The sequence below is a fragment of the Calypte anna genome, chromosome 1, assembly GCF_003957555.1.
Source record: "Calypte anna isolate BGI_N300 chromosome 1, bCalAnn1_v1.p, whole genome shotgun sequence".
NCBI lineage: Eukaryota > Metazoa > Chordata > Aves > Apodiformes > Trochilidae > Calypte > Calypte anna.
In genome coordinates this window covers 134,714,329-134,737,277 of record NC_044244.1, presented here as the reverse complement: position 1 = coordinate 134,737,277, position 22,949 = coordinate 134,714,329, and the positions used below count along the sequence as shown (strand labels likewise).

General features: G+C 42.1%; 1 protein-coding gene across 1 annotated transcript; it reads left to right on the top strand.

Moving 5' to 3' along the window:
• The first annotated feature begins 279 nt into the window (after nucleotides 1-279).
• Nucleotides 280-21,393, top strand: CHST10 (carbohydrate sulfotransferase 10). The gene is made up of 6 exons (XM_030469339.1): nucleotides 280-596; nucleotides 7,426-7,560; nucleotides 10,303-10,394; nucleotides 12,896-13,130; nucleotides 15,719-15,824; nucleotides 18,836-21,393. The coding sequence occupies exons 2-6, from the start codon at nucleotides 7,449-7,451 to the stop codon at nucleotides 19,371-19,373; spliced, it is 1,083 nt and encodes a 360-aa protein (XP_030325199.1). The 5' UTR covers nucleotides 280-596; nucleotides 7,426-7,448; the 3' UTR covers nucleotides 19,374-21,393.
• Nucleotides 21,394-22,949: the final 1,556 nt, after the last annotated feature.

Here is a 22,949-nt window from a genome sequence, read left to right as displayed (position 1 = left end):
CAGTAAAAGAAACACACGTACACAAGTGTGAATAGGTGAGCCCTGCTTGAGCGCTGGCTGTGGCCCTCGCCGAGAAGCACCGGGCTCCTGGAAGTCACCAGGGGAAGCGGAGTCTCGGCGGGGAGGCGGACGCCGGGGCCGGGCAAGGAAGCTTGGGGCTGAGGCGGACCAGAAGCAACATAATCCGCCCCGCCGGGGGCAGCGCCCGCCCCGCCAGCTGAGGCGAGGCGGGGAGAGGCGGCCAGCACAGCCCGCCCTCCATCCATCCTCCTTCCCTCCCTCCCGCCTCCGGGCGGCCGGGCGCGTCCCTGCGTCTTCTCGGAGCCGAAGCGAGCCGACCCCGCGGCGGCCTTCACCTTCCTGTCCTTCCCGGTGGCGGGGCTGGGGGCCCGGCCGAGGCCGAGGCCTGACCGCGTCGGGTGGAAATGGAGGCGGCGGCGGCGGCAGGGCCGGGCGGTGGCAACAGCAGCAGGGGCTGAGCGGGGAGGGTCGGGGAGGCGCCGCCTTTGCCGCCGCCGCCGCCGGCCGCAGCCGGGCCGGGGGGATGAAGCATCATCTGGGGCCGTCGGAGCCGGCCGGCCGCGCCGCCGAGTGAGGTGGGTCCGCGGCTGGAGCGGCGCCCGGCCCCGGGGACCGAGGCTGCGGGGAGCGGCGCTGGAAGGCCTTAAAGCCGGGGAGGGGGACGCTGCCAGGGACGCCCGGGATCCCGGGGCGGGGCTGGGCCGGGGCTGCGGGGGGAGGCCTGGCGACCGGCAGCCCCGGCGAGAGGCTCCTCCGGCCGGTCGGACAGGGATGCCGGCGGACGCCGCGGGTGTGTGTTGTTTCTCTGCCTGCCGGGCTTGAGGCGGGGGCCGCCCTGCTGCCTTCTCCGGAACGGGAAAAGTTTACGGCTCTGCATCCGAGGGCCGTGCGCCCGGAGCCCGGCTTGAGGTTTGGGAGTGGGCTTTATCTCGGCTCTTCCTGAGCCGGTCAGACGAGGGCCGTGTCCCGTTTTCCTGGCGGGGACCCTTCTGTTTTTATCCGTCCCGTGAGACAGCGCACGGAGCCTTCGGGAAGCCGCGATGCTGGGGCGAGAGCTGCCGTGCCCAGACGTAAAGAGCAAGGGGTACCATATGGATGCGGACCCGGTGACTGCGGGACAGGGCGGGGATGTGCTGTGTGAGAGGCAGGGCCCTTTCCCAACCTTTCCCGGGGGCTGTGGAGATGGTGCCCTTTGAGCCTGCCCCGGGGCTGAGATGTGTTACCCGGCTGCTGCGGAGGCTGCTGCTCCGGTAGTTGGTTTTCTTCCCGCTGACAGGTGAATTGTGCTGGCCCAGGGAGGGCTCCGCTCTGCAGCGGCAGATGGAAGAGGCGATGGGCCTGGCCATGCCATCGGGAGGAAGAAAGGAAAGCCTCAGGGAGGAGACAGCTTTCAGAAATGCCCGTTTTAATGTATGCTGCAACATTTAGTAGCACCATGCAACTTACCAAAGGAGCGTGTGATAGATTTTAGCCCAAATTTTTTATAAAAAGTATAGCAAATTGTCAGGGTCACTTAACTTTAAGATTACACGAAGGAGGCTTTGATGAAAATGGATAAGGCTTCCCAGCTAGCTGTTGTTCTGCCTTTGTTATCTGTTCCATTGGAAATTACGTTTTTAGTTGAGCAAGCAGTTGGTAGCTTGAGACCACTGGCATGCCACTGTCTTTCACAATGTCTGCAGAAACTGTCCTGCCAAGAAGCCCCTATCCAAGCAGCATAAGCTGCAACACAGGGTCTATAAACTGAGGTTTAATGTTGGTTAAATCTTCTGCGATTTGTCTCATCGTTTAGATGAAGACAGCAGTCACCTGCAAAGTACGAGTGGTTTTGGCAGGTAACAGGTTACTTGCAGGCCATGAGCCAAGCCTGCCATGCTTTGTGTGCTGATCTTTGGGTTGTGTTTGTGATGCCATTTTGCCTCATGCAAGACTGGTATCTGGCTGATCGGAGGGTTATGTGTCTGTTTATCTTTGGGATAAGTAGCCCCAGGAGGGAAAGAGGGAAGAATGGATAGAGAGAGGGGGCTTGGGGACCACGTGCTCCTAAAAAGTGTAGAATTGCAAAAACAGGGAGAAGGAGAAACCTGAAAAATCTTGGCGTATTTCATTGTGGTAAATCAGACAAACCTCCAACAGCTTTTTTGTTTTTCTGACTGTAAAGAAAAAATATTTTAGGTGAGAAGAAGTAAGAGACATGTTTGGAAGCTGAGGGAAACTATTGAAGAGCAAGACCAGAAGCCAGTACAATTGCTCACTGGAAAATAAGTAACAGGAGAGACAACAGAAGTGCAGTAAGATCAGAGAAATAGCAAAATGTGAAATTACCCTATGTGAAAACAATAAAAATACTAAAGAAGCTAGAGAAAGGGAAATGACATAAACATGTCATTAACAAAACATTGGTGGTCATTGCATGTAAGTGATCATAATGGTTTACTCTGATATATAATTTTGAACAGTCTTTCTTCTTGAGATAGGTAATGAGCTGCTGATCTAGACAGAGTTTTGTTTAGGATGCTGTGGGTAAGACTGCCAGCAATTATGATAAAACTACTGACATGGCTCTTACATTGATGAGTATGTTTGCAGATTTGCTGTGCTCATGAAAAAAGGAGTAAACAAAACTGCTTAATATTTTCCTCTCAGCTTCAATGTATTGAAGGGTATTAGAAGCGTTTTTTAGGGCTGTGACTGCAATTCTGTCCCCTTTCTGTTTTCAGAGTCCAGTCCTTGAGGTACATAGCATGCTATTTGTAGGTGTCTTCGGCTGAAATGTTGTTCTCCTGTCCCTAGAGCACAGATCTGGCAGCAGGGACACAGATCCTGTGTCCACTAACTGCTTTTCAGGTCAGAGCAGGTAGAAACTGCTTTACCCACATCATTTAACACAACTGCTTAGAAATCCAATACATAAATTACATAAGGGAATATAGATCAATAGCCCTTGCTGTGAATGGTGTGCATCCATCACCATTATAAAAGTGAGCAGACTAGCAGGGATACTATGAATGTTGGGGGCCATTTCTACCATTCTTTACTGTAGAACAAATATACTGGGTTAGATAGAAGGGTCTGTCCCAGATCGTTTGTCATGTCTCAGAAAAGCTTGCAGCTGGTGGTTATAAAGAGGTTTTCCTTCTGCAGAATGTTCACTGCAAGCTTCTGACAGCCTGCTGACTTTAAAACAGGTTCAGTTCTTGTCACCATGTAATGCTGGGCCAGCAATTTAACAAATGACAGATGCTCTCTATGAACCCCTATCCCTTCCCCCATAGAGAAAGGGAGATAGACTTATGGGCTGGAAGCTAAACCACACAGCTTTAATGAAACAGTAGTGATGAAAAGGCAAACAGTGAAATATATACATATATATAAAAGGCCAGTATCACTCTCCCCCCCAGTAAAACTCAGTCACTGAAAGTCCTGGACTCAGCTCCTAGGTTCAGCATTGGGAGCTGGATGCAGGAATGCATGGATTGTGATCAAAGGCAGATGAACAGATGGAATCCTCTTGGGATGCCACCCATGGACAAAGAGAAGCTTGACCTTCATGATCCTTCAAATTTATATCAAGTATGATATATATGGGATGGAATACTGTGTCAGTTTTGGTTACCTCTCTGGTCTGCTTCTCCCTACAGGAGGGTTGCAGGTGCCATCCCTTTCTTCCCTTTTGTTTCTGTAGCATAAAATGTTTTGCAGAGGCAAGTGGTGGCTTTGGTTTTACATACTGTTATCCAGCACTAACTATAAATATCAAGTATTGTCAGTCCTAGAAGCAGACATTGACTGAAAAACATACTGTTAATTTTCAGCAAGTGCAGCTGCTTGTAAGAGTCTTAACTGAAGTGTAAAATTAGTAGAAAGTTGTTTCAGTCGTGGCTCAAACCAAGACAATTGTAGTTTGAATATTGAGTGGTTTTCATGGTTTTAGCAGAGCTACCCCAAAGCAAAATGTTGTTTTTGTGTTTTGTGTCCTGACATCTAGTTTGCATTTTCCTCATTTGTGACTGTTGGAAAATCTTCCAAATTATTGTAGAGTCTGAAAGCACAGGTGATAAAATTCAGTGTTTTAACTGGGAGATGATGGACATTGTGCCAAGGTGAAAAATGACCACCTTTGAGACCTGGTGATTTTCAGCATGAATCTTGGGGAGAGTTTTGCACTAGTGCAATGGTAGGATGGAAGTAACTTTCAAACTCCTGAGCTGGAAAGAGGTCAGTGCTCTAGCATTCACACCCCATTATTTGCCCTTCCTGGCCTACAATTTTCTGTGTTGAAGAATAAAATGTTTTGGACACTGCATGCATAATTAGCAGCTAGTGAATTGCAGCAGAAAACGGGAGATGACAAACATCATCTTCATAGACATCACAGCACCTGTGATTGTCCAAAAGTCAATTGATGTATCTTTTTGCCAGTGCTTCTAGGAGAAGTTATAAAAAATGAAATCATAGAAGAAGGAAAAGAAGGTCTTACAGAAGCCAAACTAAAATACTCCACTGAGAAAATAAAAATAGACCTCAACACTGCCATCCTAGGCAAATAGTATGTTGTGGGGTTTTTTTTTCATTGGAGGTGCTCTTTTCTTTTCCTCCTCTCAACGATTTCACATACATCCTTAGGGTCCCAGATGTGTTTTGAAGTACTTGTCTGTCTGTGCAGGCTTCTGACATACCCTGAAGACAGTTTCATTTCTGTCAGCGAGAGTGAGAACCCTTCCTGGAAACATTTTCATGTCTGGAAGGCAAAAGCTAGGTGGAAAAGCTACTACTGTAGCAGTAGTACTGGTGTTGCAAGGCGGACATGCTCAAATAACGTCAGAACTATGCTCGCTTCTGTTATTGAAGCTTTGTGGGGCTAGAACCAAAGGTGGAATACTGGTGTATAACAAAAAAATATACAAAGTTTGCTTTGAAGTATTAACTAGCATGCTTTTAGCATCTTAGCTGGAAATGAGGGCATTTCTCTTATTCCCTGGCAATTCACTCCAGGGACTGCCTAGGAAGCACAATCACAAACCGTGCAAATGTGAGTCATTGAAATTGCTTGTGGCCACTTTAGGATTGAGTTTGATACTATTGCTTCCCGAGGCTACAAGCACAAACCTCACAGGGTTGTTGAGAGGATCTCATTGTATGAGATTTTTGTGTTAGATCTTCTTTGGTTAAGTGTTCTGAAGCAACATCTAACCAACAGGAAGTTCAAAAGAAAGCATTAGGTTTTGACTTTCCAGCACCCGAATTCATGCCCTCAGGTGTTTTATCTCTTCAGCAACAACTGCCACAAGGGTGCTTTATTTTTGCAGGACAAATATTTGAGCTTGAGGAGTTTCAGGCTTTGGTATGTAGCCAGTGATGTTTGCTGTTAGGTTTTTCTTGGGTTTTTTGTTAAGTTATGGAGGCTTAACTTTTGAAGTGGAGATTCACTGGGTTCATTGCCCATCAGAAGCTACAAATTCAGTGAAAGGTGTAGCTTAAACTTTTTTATTTTTCTTATGGTGTGACAGACACCATGTGTTTGTAGTATTGTCCAGTATCCTCATTCTCACCCTGCTGAGATTCAGTCAGTACCTGTGATTTCTTTGCACATTAAATTTACGGTCTCAGTTATTTGGATAAGGCTTCCTGCTCTACTGGGAAAGTCTCATCTTTAAGGCTTATCTGCAGGGTTGCAGCTACAGTACATACTTCTGTAAGGAACCTTTTCCACTATTCATGTGGATAGTGCTTACCATGGATGGAAATGTAAAAAAAAATCACAATGTTTAGGTTGGAAGAGACCTCCAAGATCATCCAGTCCAACCTTTGACTGACACCACAATCAACCACTAAACCGTGTCCGTAAAGACCAGGTCCAAATGCCTCTTAAATGCCTCCAGGGATGGTAACTCCACCACTGCCCTGGGCAGGACATTCTAATGCCTGACAACCCTCTCAGTGAAAAAATGTTTCCTAAAATCCAGCCTAAACCTCCCCTGGTGCAGCTTCCATCCATTCCCTCTGTCCTATCACAGTTCCCTAAGGAGCAGAGGCTGTTTCCCTCCTCTCTCCAACCTCCCTTGAGGTGGCTGAAGAGAGTGATGAGGTCTCCTCTCAGACTTCTCTTCTCCAGACCAAACACCCCCAGTTCCCTCAGCTGCTCCTCACAGGACTTGTGTGTGCTCCAGGTGCTTCATGAGCTTTGTTGCCCTTCTCTGGATACGCTCCAGCACTTCTGTGTCCCTCCTGTAGTAAGGTGCCCAGAACTCAACACAGGGCTCAAGATGCAGCCTCACCAGAGCTGAGTACAGAGAGAGGGATGATCACCTCCCTGTTCCTGCTGGCCACAGTGTTCCTAACACAAGCCAGGATACCATTGGCCTTCTTGGCCACCTGCACACACTGCTGACTCAGATTAAGTCGACTGTCACCCAGCACCCCCAGGTCCCTTTCCAATTTACAGCTCTATAACCACACATCCCCAAGTCTGTAGCTTACCATGGGGTTGTTATGACGCAGGTGCAAGACCTGGCATTTGGCCTTGTTAAATCTCATACAATTAATCTGGGCCCATTGGTCCAACCTGTCCAGGTCCCACTGTAAGGCTTCCCTACCCTCCAGCAGATCAACACAGCCACCTAGTTTGGTGTCATCTGAAAATTTACTGAGGGTACTCTCAATCCCCTCATCCAAATCATTAATGAAGCTATTAAAGAGGACAGGCCGCAGTACTGAACCTTGGGAAAAGTAATATTACAGAACCCATGGTTGCTACTTTATGGGCAATAAAAATGGCAAAAAAGTGAAAAGATATAAAGAGACATTAATATATTTGAATATTTAGTCAGGTTACGTGTAGTACTCTGTCTTGGTAGCTTCCAGCCTGTAATTCATGTAGGCTGGGGAGGGCAGGATTCAGTGTTGCATGTTATGAGCTGACTTGGAATAACTAATAATACTGTTAATGATACAGTTTGGTCAATCTGCTGACTAGCTACCCCTGAGAAGGGAATTTTCTTCATTTTCCCTTTCTTACAGCAATCCATTTCACAAAGTTAAGTTGAAAAATAAACTACACTTTTAAAACTTTGTTGGGGGGTTGGGGGTGTTTGCTGCTCTGTCTCCCTGAGCAGTCAGATGGACAGTGCTATTGCCACTACAAGGAGAAAGGACTGGGAATGTGTAGGTGGGGATGAAGAAGGAGTAAAGTTTCCCTTTGATAGCAGCAGGTGGTTACATTGCTTTCAGCCTTATCATTGTTTAAAAAAACAGCCAAAAGGACAAAAAGATGTTAAATCTACTGCTATGTTTTATGATTCACATACTTTAATAATTAGAGTTTTGTCATTTTGCTTATGGAAAGTAGTTCTCTTAACTGTAACAAAAAATATTTAACGTGTCAATCTTTCCTCTTTCAAACAGGAAGCAACAACTTTATATGGCTCATGTCTGACAACATGCACCACCAGTGGCTGCTGCTAGCTGCATGTTTTTGGGTGATATTCATGTTCATGGTTGCTAGCAAGTTTATAACATTAACTTTTAAAGACCCAGATGGTAAGTTCAACTTTAATGTTCGATGTGAAAAAGAGAATTGAATAGTGCTTCATGAAAACACTTTTTCTGTGCAAAGTAGTTATTGGCATGTTACCACTTCTTCAGTAGGACTATGAACAGGACAACTGGATTTCCACAAGTGACAGTGCTGATTCTCAGTTTCTGCTTTTCTTGTTAAAAGTCTGCAAAAATAGTATCATGTATTTTATTTTTTGCGGTTAAGAACAGAGGGCATAATGCTTGGCAGTACCTTCTTGTGAGGTCTGCTTTTTCAAATTGATTCCATTTCAGTATCTTGATCTACTGGGAGTAGAAGTCAAAAACAGTGGAGCACAATTACCTGTTTAAAGACAAAGGAGATTCACAAGAAATTAAGGAGTTAATTTCACATGATAATAGTTTCTGTCCTGTTAGGACTGCTTGTTCCATGGCTGTAATATTATGTAAAAGTTGTGTAAAATGTCATTTTATTTGCAATGTACTTAGCCTAGCCACCTCTGCCCTGCTTCCTGCATCCAGTTTTATCCTCTGCTGTTTGACTGACAAACAGCTTATAGGCTTTTTCTTAGCTTAAGTAGCCCAGATGGTATTAAGCCTATGAGGATTTTAAGCCATTTGATGACACCACACAGCACGTTACAGTTTTCTGTCTGCTGAGGAGCTGCTATTAGAAAGCCATCCTACAGAGAGTTTAGGGTGAAGGTGATGACATGCTGTACAGTCCTAAGAGATCTGTATATCTGCATCTTCCCAAGATATAACAAAAAAAATTGTGCAACTTCTGAAGTGCTGACACCAGGACTGCTATTTCTTTCAATGACTTGGTAGTGGCTAAATATATTAGGTGTACCTTTTTAAATAGCCTGCCTCTGTGTGGCAGTGTTACAGATGACAACAACTGTAGGTTAACTTGGCTTCACTTGGTTCTATCTGTTTTTGAGCTGCAAAATTTTTGCCATCTGCAAATAAGCTGACCTTATGTTAAGTAGTTAAATCTTCTGGTGTTTCATCCTTTGTCAACTCTAGTTTCCTGGCTCAGATATTCTTCTTTCCATCAGCATTTGTCAGGAGGATTAGTACTTTTTTAAAAAAATAAAAATACATTTTAGAGCACACGCTTTGCATTTGCTTGCTTTTTATTAATGGCTTTCCAATTTTCCTGTCCCTCTTTGTGTGTATGTGTGTGCCTTGCTGAATCATCCTTCCCCTTTGAATAATTCTCTGAGCAAAAAGTCATATAATTTCTTAAGCTCCAGTCCTGCAAAGGCAAGACTGTGGCTAAATGTATGCATGTGCTGGAGATACCAGTGTTTGTACTGGTACTAATGAAGGGAAGTAATTTGTATATACCAAAAGAATTTTGAAAAAAGCCCGAACAGGATGGCAAATCCTGAAGGAATCCTTCTAGAATTAGTAAAATATGACTTGTCAGAAATTCTCCTTATTTGGATGTGTCTGCTTAGCAGCTCAAAGAAATTCAGCAGATGCTCAATGAATCAATATTTTTTTTTGTTTAAGCCTTTTACTCATATGATGGGTGCATGAGCAATAGGAACTTCTTAATGAGAAGGAGCAAGTTTCTGTTCATCATCTCTTGTAGCCTCTGCAGGCATACATTTCATCCAGTGATAATGAAAAATACTGACTGCTCTTTCACTGAGTCAGATTACTTTGATTTTACAAATAGGTCCTGTGAAGTAAGTCTGTGCACAACAATATTTACTATAGCTGATTGCTTGGACACTTGCAGTGGTTTCAGTTTTAACTTCCTTTTCCATACTTACCCTTTGTTAAAATCTAGTGTAGGCTGAGTAGTCTACTCCCTTAAGAGAAGGACATAGGCAGTACACATTTTCTCTACCATAAAACAGTAAGCCATTGTGGATGCAGATGAAAGATTATTCACAGAAGAAACTATATGAAGGGGAAAGGAGTCCAGTGTGGATAAAAATAAGTTCTCAAGGAGATATTGTGTTGTTTTTGCTTTGTGATTGGGGAAGGCTGCTTCAAATTATTTTTGATCTTTCTGCACCATGTAAAGTAAAACTACAGCTTTGTATTCTTTTTTAGTTTTGTCATTACATCCCAGTTGCAAAAGCTGCAAAGGGTTCTTCCCATACATACTTTGATTTGGTTTCAAACCCTTTGCTGCCCTAAAATCATTTAAAAAGAACAAGGTATTAGCTGAGTTTTCTCTTTCTTTGTGGCCCTCTAAGAAAGGCCATTGGTTCAGTAATAAAAGAGTGGATTTCATATTTAGTGCTGGTTAGAGGTTTTCCTTAATGATGCTTTTCTTCAGGCAATGTCTAAGAGTTTACGACAGAAGAAACCTATCTATAATAGGTAGGGAAAAAACTGGTAGAATAAGGTTTTTATTAGGAGATGGTTTGGGAAGTTTATTGGGGAAAAAATAAAGTCATACTGTCAAGTCCATGTAGTTATATACAACTGTCCATCAATTATGGTCTTTGTATTTATGATTTCTGTGTCTTTTTGCAGTTTGTTTGTAAAAGACCACAATAGAAGATAATGGACATTTGTTTGATAAAAACAAACTTAAGTTACATCCAAAGTTCCCATATAGTACATCCTTTAAAGTATTCCTAGTTTGTTTTGTTTCTTGTCTAGTACCTTCCCATTTGGAAACAAATCCTAATGTTTTGTAAATTTAATGCAGAAATAGTTGCCTTCCCCCAACCTTCCCCACCTTCTGTAATGCTCTTACCTCTCTTCCTTCTTTAGGCTACGGTGCCAAGCAAGAGCCATTAACAGCTGTGACAAAAGTGGAGGAGGTACACGTGCCAGAGGAAAAACATTGGCCTGAAGAATTCCAGGTGCACACTGGTTGTGATAAGGGTTACACATCTTAAATAGTGGGAGAAAATAAGAGATTACGGAAGGGCTTCCTGTTGTTAAAAGGAATTGCTAGAAAGGAATTATTTTTTCTGGCTGTTCTATTTGATAGAGCTGACAGGATTCATTTTAACTTCACAAAGTTAGTTTGTTATGGTGACCTGCTGTCTTGTTTCATCTGAATGGTTCAACTTAATGTGTTTCAGTTTCTAGGAGAAAATCATTACAGCTCTGCTTTATCAAGTTGGACAGTCATTTTTGTGAGCCTTTTTAATATAATGGCCTGATTTTGGATTATTTGTAGTCTGCCTTGCCATAGCCATCAGGTTTGTGATTCTTGAGGACAAGCCTCTCTTGTCTATTCTCTTAGTTCTCTGCCCAGTCTCTCTGATTCTTTTTATCAGTCTCCATTTCTTTTTCATGTTTTGTGCTCTTTGTGCTTCACATGTCGGCTTTTTTCCAAAGCAGAACATGAACACAATAGTATTCAATACCAGTTGATCCTTTAGATGCATAGTTCTCTGCTTTCAGCAATAAAGTAGAACAAATGTGGTACTTTCCAATTTTCAGGGAAGCTCTGAAAATCCTTTATGTTAATGTAAATTTGAGTCTAGTTGCACAGTGGGCTGAGGCAAATTTTTTTTCCACTTGGTTACAAAAGGCATCTCACGTTTAAAGTATTTTTGTGATGCAGCATGGAAGGTAGGTTTCTGTATAAACATGACACTTTTTTTTCTTATATAAAACATTTGAAATTTAAATTATTCTCAAATATCTGGGAGAAACTCTTTGTTCAGTGGAAGGCTGGCAGATCTCTGTAGTGAGTTTTAATATCTTCCTTTACTTCTGTGGAAGAGGATAATAAGGTTTCTGGATCTAAAACTATTCCCTCTTGACTTCTTGATATCATGAAATGCAGAACAGTAATATTAATCCTGGTTGCATGCAAAAGGAATTCTTTTGACAGATAAGCAATCTGTCATACTGTTCAGATTATATTCTGACCAGGAGATGCTGAAGAAAAGTAACAGAAAAAGTAGGAAATTCCTTTTTTTTTGCTTAAGGAATGTAAAATCATTCCTTTTTCATATTAGGTTCGACACTGTACCTAAAATTATAAAATCACAGAATGGTTTGGGTCAAAAGGGACCTTAAAGATCATGGAGTTCCAGCCCCTCTGCCATGGGCAGGGACACCTCCCACCAGACCAGGTTTCTTAAAGCCCCATCCAGCCTGGCCTTGAACACTTAACAGGCAGGGGGCAGCCACAGCCTTCCTGAGCAACCTGTGCCAGTGACTCACTACCCTCACAGTAAAGAATTTCTTCCTAATATCTAACCTAATGTCCCCTCTTTTCATTTGAAACTTATGCCTTGTCCTGTGAGTGCAGACCCTCTTAAAAAGTCTGTTTTCTAAACTCCCTGTATGCATCCAAGGGCTACAATAAGGTCTTGCTGGAACTTTCTCTTCTCCAGGCTGAGGAACCCCAGTTCTCTCAGTCTTTCTTTATAGGAGAGGTGTTCCAGCCCTCTGACAATTTTCTTGGCCCTCCTCTGGTCTCACTCCAATGGCTCCATGTCTTTCTTGTACTGGGGACCCCAGAGCTGGATGCAGAACTCCAGGGTCTCACCAGGTGGGGTCTCACCAGATCAGAGGGTTAGAATGACCTTCCTTGACCTGCTGGCAATGCTTGCTTTTTTTTTTTTTTTCCATACAACCCCAGATACAATCGGTTTTCTGGCCTGTGAGGAAACATTGATGGCACATAGCCAATTTTTCATTCATCAGTATCCCAAAGTCCTTTTCTGCAGGAATGCTCTCAGTCAGTATGTCCCCTAGTCTGTATTGATATTGTGGATTGCCAGCCGTGTAAATAAATCAGTGGAAGGGGGAAGATTTGCCAGTAGGAATTTAAAATTTCCCACCACCTGTTATTTACACAAAATGCTTTTTCCTCTCTCCCCATTAACTGTGAGGCAGAGGTAGTTGTAGTTCCTGTCTTAGTATCAGACAAGTGAGACATATCAAAGGGTTCATCCATTTTTGGAGGGAGTAGTCCTGTCTTCTTCTCTCATTTACCAGAGTAAGTGCTGATGCTCATTGTGTGAATTTTTGTCCACCTAATTTTATTGCATCTTGGATAAATGGAAACAATGAATGCCTACAGATGCTAGAAAACAACACAGAACTTATCCTAAATTCTTTCCAAGCCAGATGGATCAGCATCCTTGAGTCTCATCTTCTCAGAGATTAATTTCTGTTGAAATTCCTGTCCTAACCCCTTAACAACTTTCTTACTTTCCAGGAAGTAAACTGTGTGCTACTCCTTTAGTTAGTACATAGCAATGTTTTAATTGTGAATCTGGGAATCATTAGGATGCACAGTTTGAGGGGTTTTATGCTTTAAAATCTGATCTGAAAACTAAATACTTGCACTCTTGTTTGTTGTTTTTTTTTTCCCCCCCCTCTCCATTTCATAAAGCCAACTGGAAAAGCTTTTTCTGGAAATCTGATCCGCCAGCCCCTCGTTCATATGGAAAGACTTGAGCTTCTCAGGAATGTCTGCAGAGACACTGCATTGAGAAATCTCTCTCACACGGCGGTTTCCAAATTCGTCTTGGACCGAATATTTGTGTGTGACAAGCACAAGATCCTGTTTTGTCAGACACCAAAAGTGGGCAACACTCAGTGGAAAAAAGTCTTGATCGTTTTAAATGGTATCTACTCTGCTATGGGTGTGTGGGTTTCTTTGAGGAGGAGGAGGGAAGAGCAGAACTGGGACAGTACAAAAATGGATTCTTTCTGCTTTTCTGTACAGTGATACTTAATTTCAGCCTTTTATTCTTCACAGTTGCTTCTAGTCCTTTCAAAACAGCTCTTTCTTTTAAAGAAAATAAACCCCTTCTTTCTGTGAAAATAAGTATTTTTATTGCTTGGCTCAAAACTTAAACTTGAGTCATGAAAGAGTACCCATATGTGTGTGGTAGGTAGTCCTCTTTGAAGGGGTGGCACCAATTTATAGACTTTCAAAGAAGAAAACTACAAGGTATCACAATTCCCTAAGAAACAAAAAGATAAAATTTCTGACTTAAAGCCACTGACTTTTGATGAAGGTTTTGGATCCATGAAGAAAGCTAGTTAAAACTTGGCAGCTGCTGGTGGTCTGTACTGCTGACATCTTGTGTATGTGCTATCAGTGAGCCATCACAAGAGTTAGGAAGATTCTGAGGTATTTAAGGTGATAAGTTTGATCAACAAAAGTGTGTTACAAAGGGCTGTAAGAGAGGGAGTGAAGGGACTAGTGTCTGAGTAACGCTCTACCAGGCCTGTCTGTATGTAGCCCACCATCCTCTTATAGTAGCCTGGTATGCCAATAAAAACAACCAATTTACTTAGTTTTTTCTACTGTACCACTACCTGCACACATAAACTTAACTTGATTGTATTAAAACACACCCTTGTTTGACATGAGACCCTCTTGCCTGTCTGCACCAGGCAGGAGTGCACAGAGTCAGGTCAGTTGAGGCCCTTCTGTGGTTTTGCAGGTAGCATAGTTCACCAAGATGTGGGCAAAACCTGAATGTTGTAAACCCAGCTTTCTTGTTACAAGCAGCCTGAGAAGAGCGAGCTCTGCACTGGTGTTTTTAGGTTTTCTGTACCTTGTGTGAGCTAGGTTGCACACCTAGAAGGAAGCAGTCACAAATTGGCAAAGGAACTGTCCCTCAGCAAAACGTTTGTAGCAAGAGAGTGTCTTAAAAAACTTTAAAAAATTAATTAAAAATTTTAAAAATATTAGTTTCATCTTTGATGTATGGATGGAAGCCGAAAGTCCAACAAAGATACCCATGCATGTAGGTATGAGCGTGTGTCTTAAATACCTATGGAGGCTACACTCCAAGACAGCACTAAGTATGAAGTTATATGAGCACACTGGAAGTACCTGCTCTTAGAGAATTCAGCAGAGCTGACATGTAAAGAATAGCTCAGGACAAGCAGGGTTTGCATTTTGGCTGCATTTTGATGGGACAATATATCTTACCAGCAGGAAGCCTTTCACCTTGAGCTTCCAAGCTCTGGCATATTGGATAATGTTAGAAAATTGTTTCCATATAAGCACTGGTCTTCTGCCTTTAGCTACCAGTGGGCTAATGTCTGCAGTCAACCTATCTGTCTCCTTTCTGGATAGTTTCAGAAGGCAGGACTGCTACTTGAGGGGGAATACTTTATGTCCAAATACCTAATCCATATTTAGAGGTTCAGGATGGAGAAACACAGCTGTGGCAGTGTGGGGGAGCTAACTCCACTACTGCTTGTACAGAATCCCTGCTCTGGATGAATGCAAGATTTCAGTTTCTGTGGCTGTCTAATCTGACATCTGTTGTCCATATGCAGTCACACAGAATACCAAAATATATAATTAGAAAACTGAAATGAATAAAAATACACCACCACACACAAAAAAGCCCCACCAAAACAAAAAAAAACAACTCAGAAGCTGAGTGGTGTGGATTATTCACTGCAGTTCTGAACCCATGATGCTGCAGAGGCTTTCATCTAAAGAGCTTGTTTTGTACCCCCCATTCTTGTTGGCAGGTTGTACTGTGAAATGATGCTGTTGTACAAAGGTTTACTCCTAAAGCCCAAGGGGCCCAGAAGAGATATTTCTCAAGGTCATAAAAACTTCCAGAATCTGGATCTCAAAATAAACACATCAGAATTTAGTGACATTATTTTTCTTGTCAGCTTATGTGCTTGCAGAAATGAATATCTGGAGGCTTTATGTTGTTAATTTTAGTGCTTTTTAATCTGTGTAGCATTGTATGACTGGAATTTTTGTTTCAGCACAGCATAGTTAAAAGAATTTCACGGATCCTGACAGCAAAGTGCTTTTGTGTTGAAGCAGTTCCAAAAGCAGCCCACAGCATTTATTTTTTGTTGGTGGTAGAAACTCAGCCAAAAAGCTGATTCCTTCTTTGGAGTTAATCCTCAAAGTCTTCCGCCATTTGTATGTGTGGGCAGAGAGAAAGAGAATGGGGATACTGAGGTGGGGAGTTAAAGGCTTAGACACAATTGCTGATGAAATTTCACATAATGTGCTTTTCAGAGTATTTAGGCTATTTGGTCTTGGACCTTGATACACATACCCTAAAGAATTTTAACAGTTTTCAGCTTTACAGTCAGAACCTTTCATTGTTTAATGAGTTTAAACATAGTAACCATAAATGCTAAAAATACAGTAAAAGAGAACTTGTGCTCACTTTTTTTTTCTGCCTTGAAAGTTTCACTCCCTTTTTGATTTGTCTAGGAGCATTTTCCTCCATAGAAGAGATCCCAGAAAATGTTGTACATGATCATGAGAAGAATGGCCTTCCACGCTTGTCCTCCTTCAGTGACTCTGAAATTAAAAAACGGTGAGCAGGGGCTTCCCAAGGGTGTGGGAAGGGTTTGGAGTCAGTGGTGTTATGGACAATCAGAAGTACACTTGAACTCTACATCTGGAATCAAGGACAGAGGCATTTCCACTCTACTGCTTGCGTTACAGAACTGTTCTGTGGCTGTGGCTGCCTCCCTGCTGGCTTTGAAGGAAAACACCATTTGCAATTGGTGATATAATGATAAGAGCTTAGCTCCCCCTGAATACAAGGTTTCTGTAGTTGAGTGTATACCTGGTATTACATGGTTGACCTCTGGAAGGGAAGGTTTGCTTGGAAGGTCCACTCTGATGCCTTATGCAGTAAATCTTACAAGCTACACATAAAGCTGTTGTGGCAAGCAGATTTACTTACTGAGATCGAACTGAGTAGGTTTAAAATATCAGTGTTCCTTAGCTGAATATTGTCCAGATAAAGCTGAATCACTTTATCTTCCTGTTTGAGTGCTTCTGGTTCTTCTCAGAGCAGGAAAACTATTTCTGTACAGTAGAGTCTTCTAAATTTCTTTAGCTAGAATTTTGGCTGTGTCTGCTCTGCTCTTTACTAGAGCCTGTGCCATATGTAACCCCTGCAAGGGGTGGCAGTGTGGAGAGAACAGGACATAAGATGACAGCAGACATTCTTGTGCTTGCATGTTTGTGGTGTTAAAGCCATTTTGAAGAGTCAGCCCTTTACACATCATATCAGCTAGAAGTAGAGCTTAGACTAAGTTTTGTTGCATGCAGCAGTACAAATTTATCACAGTTGTGTCTTTGGAAGCAGGATCACTTGATTGTCTTGATAACAGAAGAAAATAGTGTCACCATTTTCTTGGAAACATTGATCTTTTCTCCCCTCTTGTGAGCAGCCCTGCACAGGAAATACCTTCACCTGGGGGATGAGCCATAGCTAGGGAATTTGAAATTGAATGCCATGATGATTTAGGTTGTTGCAGTCAGCCCACCACAGAAGGTGTGCTGGAGTTGCATTACATGGGTTTGTTTGGAAATTCTGAAATAAAATGTCAAGAGTATAGGTGTAGAGAGGATTGGTGTGGATCTGTTCATCTAATTTGCTGACCTCTAGCTCTGCCTGATTAGGAGTAAGTTAGGAGAACCTGAAGACTGATCCAAATGCTTGTTGAGGCTGGAAACAGTTCATCCACTTATTTCATTAAGGACTGGGCTCTAAATGTCCTTCCTCAGCTCTTTACTGAAATAAACTTTATTTTCAGTTTCCTACAGATAATCTCTTGACTATAGAGAGTTACAGCTCAGTAGTATCACAACAAAATACAAAAATTCTGTTGAAAATTGTGGTCTCACAAAAAATAATGTTCTTGGCCATTATTGAAAGCATCATAAAACATCAAATAAAATACCAGATTTTTATTTCTTTTTACCTAGCTAGTAATTTGTCCAACTCTCGGTGAAAAAATGCAGCCCTCTATGCATTTAGCTGCACTAGCTAGTTTTTTCCATGTCTTTGTGTATTTTGTTTCCTGAGCATAGCAATAAAAATAACACATGGCATTAAAAATATCCTTGACTCAGAGTTTTCAGCATCTTTTGTCTCCTGTTGCTGTGGATTGAGATAAACTAAGCTCTTCCAACTGAATAAGATGCGAATCACAAAGAATCACATAATTGTCATAGTTGGAAAAGACTTCTAAGACCACTGTGTCCAACTGTCAACATCCCCCCCAAATAAAATATATGGATCAATATCTGTATCACCCATTAGAGGATGTCCTGAAGTGCCTCATCTACACAGTTTTTAAATACTTCCAAGGATGGTGATTCCACCGCCTCCCTGGGCAGCCCATTCCAATGCCTAAATCTGTAAAGAAATTGTTTCTTAGATCTTAGGTCTAAGATCTAGATCTGGATCTTACATCTAAGACCTTCCTTAGATCCTTCCTAAACCTCCCCTGGTGCAACTTCGGGCCATTTCCTCTATTTCTGCTATTGTTCACTTGAGAGAAGAGGGCTCCCCCTCCAGACAGCCTCCTTTCAGGTAGTTGTAGAGAGTAATAAGGTTTCCTCTCTGCTTTCTCTTCTCCAAACTAAACATCCCCAGTGTGCTCAGCCTCTCCTCACAGGACTTGTTCTCCAGACCCCTCACCAGCTTGGTTGCTCTTCTCTGAAGTCCCTCCAGCAGCTCAATGTCCTTTTTGCAGTGAGGAGCCCAGAACTGAACACAATACTTGAGGTGTGGCCTCAACAATGCCAAGCACAGGGGCACGATCACTGCCCTTCTCCTGCTGGGAATAAACTAGAATAAACTATTTACACTTTGTACTGTCTACAAAGACTGTTAGTAAAAACACAGAAATTGTATTTCTAGTCCTATTTATTACAATATTGATAGATTGTGCAAGCGGTGGAAGACTCATCTCGCTGTGCCTGTGGGCAGTTTATGTACATTTTGTAAGTTTGCTGAGCACACTTCAAACCACTTTAAGACTTGAATTATTTGGCCCCTCAGTTCAGGAAGGATATTGAGGTCCTGGAGCAGGTCCAAAGGAGGGCAACCAGGCTGGTGAAGGGACTCGAGCACAGATCCTATGAGAAGAGGCTGAGGGAGCTGGGGCTGTTCAGCCTGAAGAAGAGGAGGCTCAGAGGAGACCTCATCACTCTCTACAACTCCCTGAAAGGAGGGTGTAGCCAGGTGGGGGTTGGTCTCTTTTGCCAAACGACTTTCAACAAGACAAGAGGGCATGGTCTTAAGTTGTGCCAGGGGAAATTTAGGTTAGATATTAGAAAGAATTTCTTTACAGAGAGGGTGATCAAGCATTGGAATGGGCTGCCCAGGGAAGTAGTGGATTCTCTGTCCCTGGAGATATTTAAAAAGAGACTGGATGTGGCACTCAGTGCCATGGTCTAGCAACTGCAGCGGTGGTTCAAGGGTTGGACTTGATGATCTCTGAGGTCCCTTCCAGCCCAGCCAATTCTATGATTCTATGATTCTATGATTTAATTTCTTTTTCTTTTTTCCCTTTCCCTGTTTAGACTGAATTTATACTTCAAGTTTTTTATTGTTAGAGATCCATTCGAAAGACTTATTTCTGCATTTAAAGACAAGTTCGTGCACAACCCTCGGTTTGAGCCTTGGTACCGGCACGAGATTGCTCCCGGCATCATCCGCAAATACAGAAAGAACCGCACGGAGACCAAAGGGCTGCAGTTTGAGGATTTTGTGCGCTACCTGGGTGACCCAAATCACCGCTGGCTGGACCTCCAGTTCGGTGACCACATCATTCACTGGGTAACCTACGTGGAACTCTGCGCCCCCTGTGAGATCACCTACAGCGTGATCGGGCACCACGAAACCCTGGAGGATGATGCTCCGTATATCCTGAAAGCAGCCGGCATAGACCACCTGGTGTCATACCCCACCATTCCGCCTGGCATAACAGTGTACAACAAGACAAAAGTAGAGAGGTATTTCTCGGGAATTAGCAAGAGGGACATAAGGCGCCTCTACGCCCGGTTCGAAGGTGATTTTAAACTCTTTGGATATCGGGAGCCGGATTTCCTGCTAAACTGACACCCAGGATGAGCTCTGAAGAGGCGTCTGGTGGATAAAACTAAACCTGCGTGAATACCAGCTGCAACACTGACAAAGCTGAGAGTGACCATTTGTTTTCTAGCTTTTTGATGTTGCTCCATTTTTCAGTGAAATATTTGTTATATGAACAAGTCGGGGCTTGTAGTTGTTGTTTACTGACCATGTTTTTGGTATGTGGCATTGCAATCTGTTAGGAATGAAGTCTCTTGTTATCTGAAATACTGAATTCCAGTTCTCTCCTCTTCCCTGCTGGAAAAAAGAGGGACAATGAATGGGCTCTGATCTTCCTCTCCCAGACAGAATGCCATTTATGAAATGTTGTGAAGCATTTATAAAGATAGCAGTTTCACTCTAGGTTAACTCTTGATGTGGGTGAGCTTCACGATTCACGCTCATGAGAAAGGTGTGTAGACTCCCATAAGCTTTGAAAATGAGAGGCCAGTACAGGACTAAAAATTGATTAAATGCTGACAAGTAAAATCATTATGCTATAATAACAGTAATGCTGACCTAGTCACATTTTTATTTGTCACAAAATGAACCTAATTAGACAGAAACTTTAGAGTTGTTAAAAAAGAGACTGGTTCCAGAGTCCAGTTTGTATTTTTGTCAAGTGTTTACTTACTGCTTGTCTATTGAACCTCATAATTCTCCTTTCATTTTCAAAATATCATTTAACTCCTGGCTTTGTAAGTTGTCTGAGAACACTGGATGCAAATGGAGCATAGAAGAAATATGAAACTATTAAGGAAACTTGAAGGAAAATTAATTTAAAATAAAGCATTAATTGTATTTGTGGGAGAACATATAGAAGTCATGAGATGCTCTCACACAATTTAACCTGTTTTGTCTTCTAACAATTAAGTTAATAAAGAAACCACAGAAGCGGGATGGCATATAAAAGAGCTGCTAGAGTTACTTGGATTAATGTTCTGCCTTTTTCTTATATACAGTCTTGCTCAATGTTCAGTACCTCAGAGACCATAAAATTTAGCCCCCCTGAAAAATCATCTCCCTACCACTGAAGGAGACAGGGTGAATCCCTGATTCACTGCCCTGATGTACCAGCTTAGGAATACCTAACAGTTGTGTTACCACTGGGATGAGTTGGCAACTTGCCAGGAGTATGAATGTTACTTATATTTGTGTACTCATTTTATGCATTAAAAAAAAAAAAAAAAAAAAAAAAGAAAAAGAAAAAAAACAACTGAATGGATGCAGCCATCATATTTGCCTCTGCTTGCATTGTGTCCCATAAAGAGGAGTTTCTTGTTCGAGTTCACCAGCAATAAAATCAGTGTGCTGCCACCGCATCCCACAGGCCATGGGAGAGATACAGACCATGTATCTTTAATACAGGAGTTGTTCTGTCATGGTGAGCATATGAACTGTATTTTTAAAATCTTAGTCACAAAAGATTAATTTTCAGATCAGCATAATGTTGCTGGCTAGAAATGCTAATGATGACCAGTGCTATGGAATCTGCTCCTTAGATCCAGACGTAGTATGGTTTTGATAGCTGCCTGTATTAGCACAGGGAAGCATCTTAAACTTGTGAAAAAAGAAAGCTGTGCAAAGCTGACATGGGCTGCTACCCACAAAAAGGAAGCTTTGTTGTAGCTGGAAGTGATTTCAGAGAGATCTCAACAGACTACTTGAAATAAAGGAGAATCATTAACTGGGTATCAATAGCAAGAGAATAGTCCAAGGTGGCAAAGCTGGAAGGTGGGATTTTTTTCATTATTTTTTTTAAGCAACAATTGAAGTGCCCTAACTTGTTAGTTCTTAACCAATGATAAAAAGATGTTAACAGCTCCAAGTTTTTCTGTGGTTTTCTTAATATGGGAACTTTACATAATGTACTGTTAAATGCATTTTGGAGCTAATGAGCTGATTGATTACCTCTCTGCCGATATAAAATGTAACAGTGTGAATAATGTATAGTGAATTCAGGCCTTAAAGTTTAATTCTAATAAAGTAGAATTGTTTTCCTCTGAAAGCATAAGCTACTTATCGCACAAAACACCAATGTATGTTTTCATTTTTCTTGATAAATTACTTAATGGTTGCTTAAAAATTGCCAGGTCAAAAGTGCTACGTAAATGTTAAGTAATAATGTTTTTTTCTAATAGCTTTCTCTGCATTGATTTCTCTCGAGCACCTGACAGGAAATGTGGACAGATCTATGTATGTACTCCCACAGGCAGAGGTGTGTGCTGCTCTGTGCTTTTCAAGCTCAGACTGGAACATTTGTTAGGTTGTCTTTAACTCACAGGCAAAGTTTCTCATTTCAGTTATACTCTCCTGATGTCTGTTTTTTTAGTAGAAATGTGTTGGGGATTTTTTTTCCTCACATGGCTGAAGTAATGATGGCACAGTTTTGGCATGATTTACAGAGACCTGGATAACATGAAAGCCTTTGGTGAGGCATGGGAGGGTTCTCCCTCTGTCTGTCCAGTGCAGATAGAGTGGGTGGTCAGAGCATACTGAGAAGGAAGCTTTTGCCCTGCTGGTAATGATTTATTGAATGCATGTGTTTTGGTTTAGCTTAATTGTACTCTATACAAGGCTGTTACAAATATAGTCCCAGTGGCATGCATGAATGTCACTTGGCTGTTCAGATGTCATTTGCATCCTGCTTTCAAACTTCAGGTGATAACTTTGTCGTATTTTGGGGAACTGCTGGCCCAGATTGTTGCATGTACTTTCTTACTGTTACCAGTTTGAAAGCAAACTCACGTCCTTACTTGGTGCTTATCTCTATCTTTTTATTGCCTCTGCTTAGCAGCTTTTTGAATCCTCTGGCTCATTTTAACCACATTTTACAGAGGAAAGTCGAGCTCTGGGGGATAGTGAGTTGCAGTAATCTTGAAAATGAGAGGAACTGTACATCAGAGAGTTCATACTTTATTAACTTGAGGGAAAGTATAGACAGGAAGCATAAGTTTTAATGCTTCTGCTCCTCGTTTCTCATAGGCTTCCTTCTCTAGTGCTCCAAATCTGATCTCTGATCTGCACTAACAAAGACAAAAAATCATGAATTAAAATATTCCATGGCTGTGTTATCTTCACATTCCTTGTAAAACTAAAGACACTCCTAGAGATGAGCTAACTTGTTTTGTTTTGGTTTTAGGTTGTTTGGTTTTGTTTGTTTGCTTTTTGCATTTTGATTCTTTTTTTTTTTTCTTTGAGGCCTTGGTTGCTGGGGTTTTTTTCTTCCTTGTGATGAAAATAGATCCTAAATTCACTTTGCTTGTGAACCAACTTCAGGAGCAATGCCTGTCCACTTTTAACTCCAGCACACAATGCATTATCATCGGACTGCTTTCTGATCCAGTGATGTGAAGATATTATTCTGAAGTTGAAAAACACGTTCAATTTATTAATTTGGGTACTGTTCCTTAAAAGAAGTAGCAATTCCAAAGTGGCACAAAAATATGTTTTTTCACACATAAGCATGTTGTTTTCCTGATACTGCTTAGATGCTGCCTTGTGTATACTGAGGCCATCAGCTCCCTGCTGCTACCACTTGTCTCTGTCCTCTGATTAAGGAAG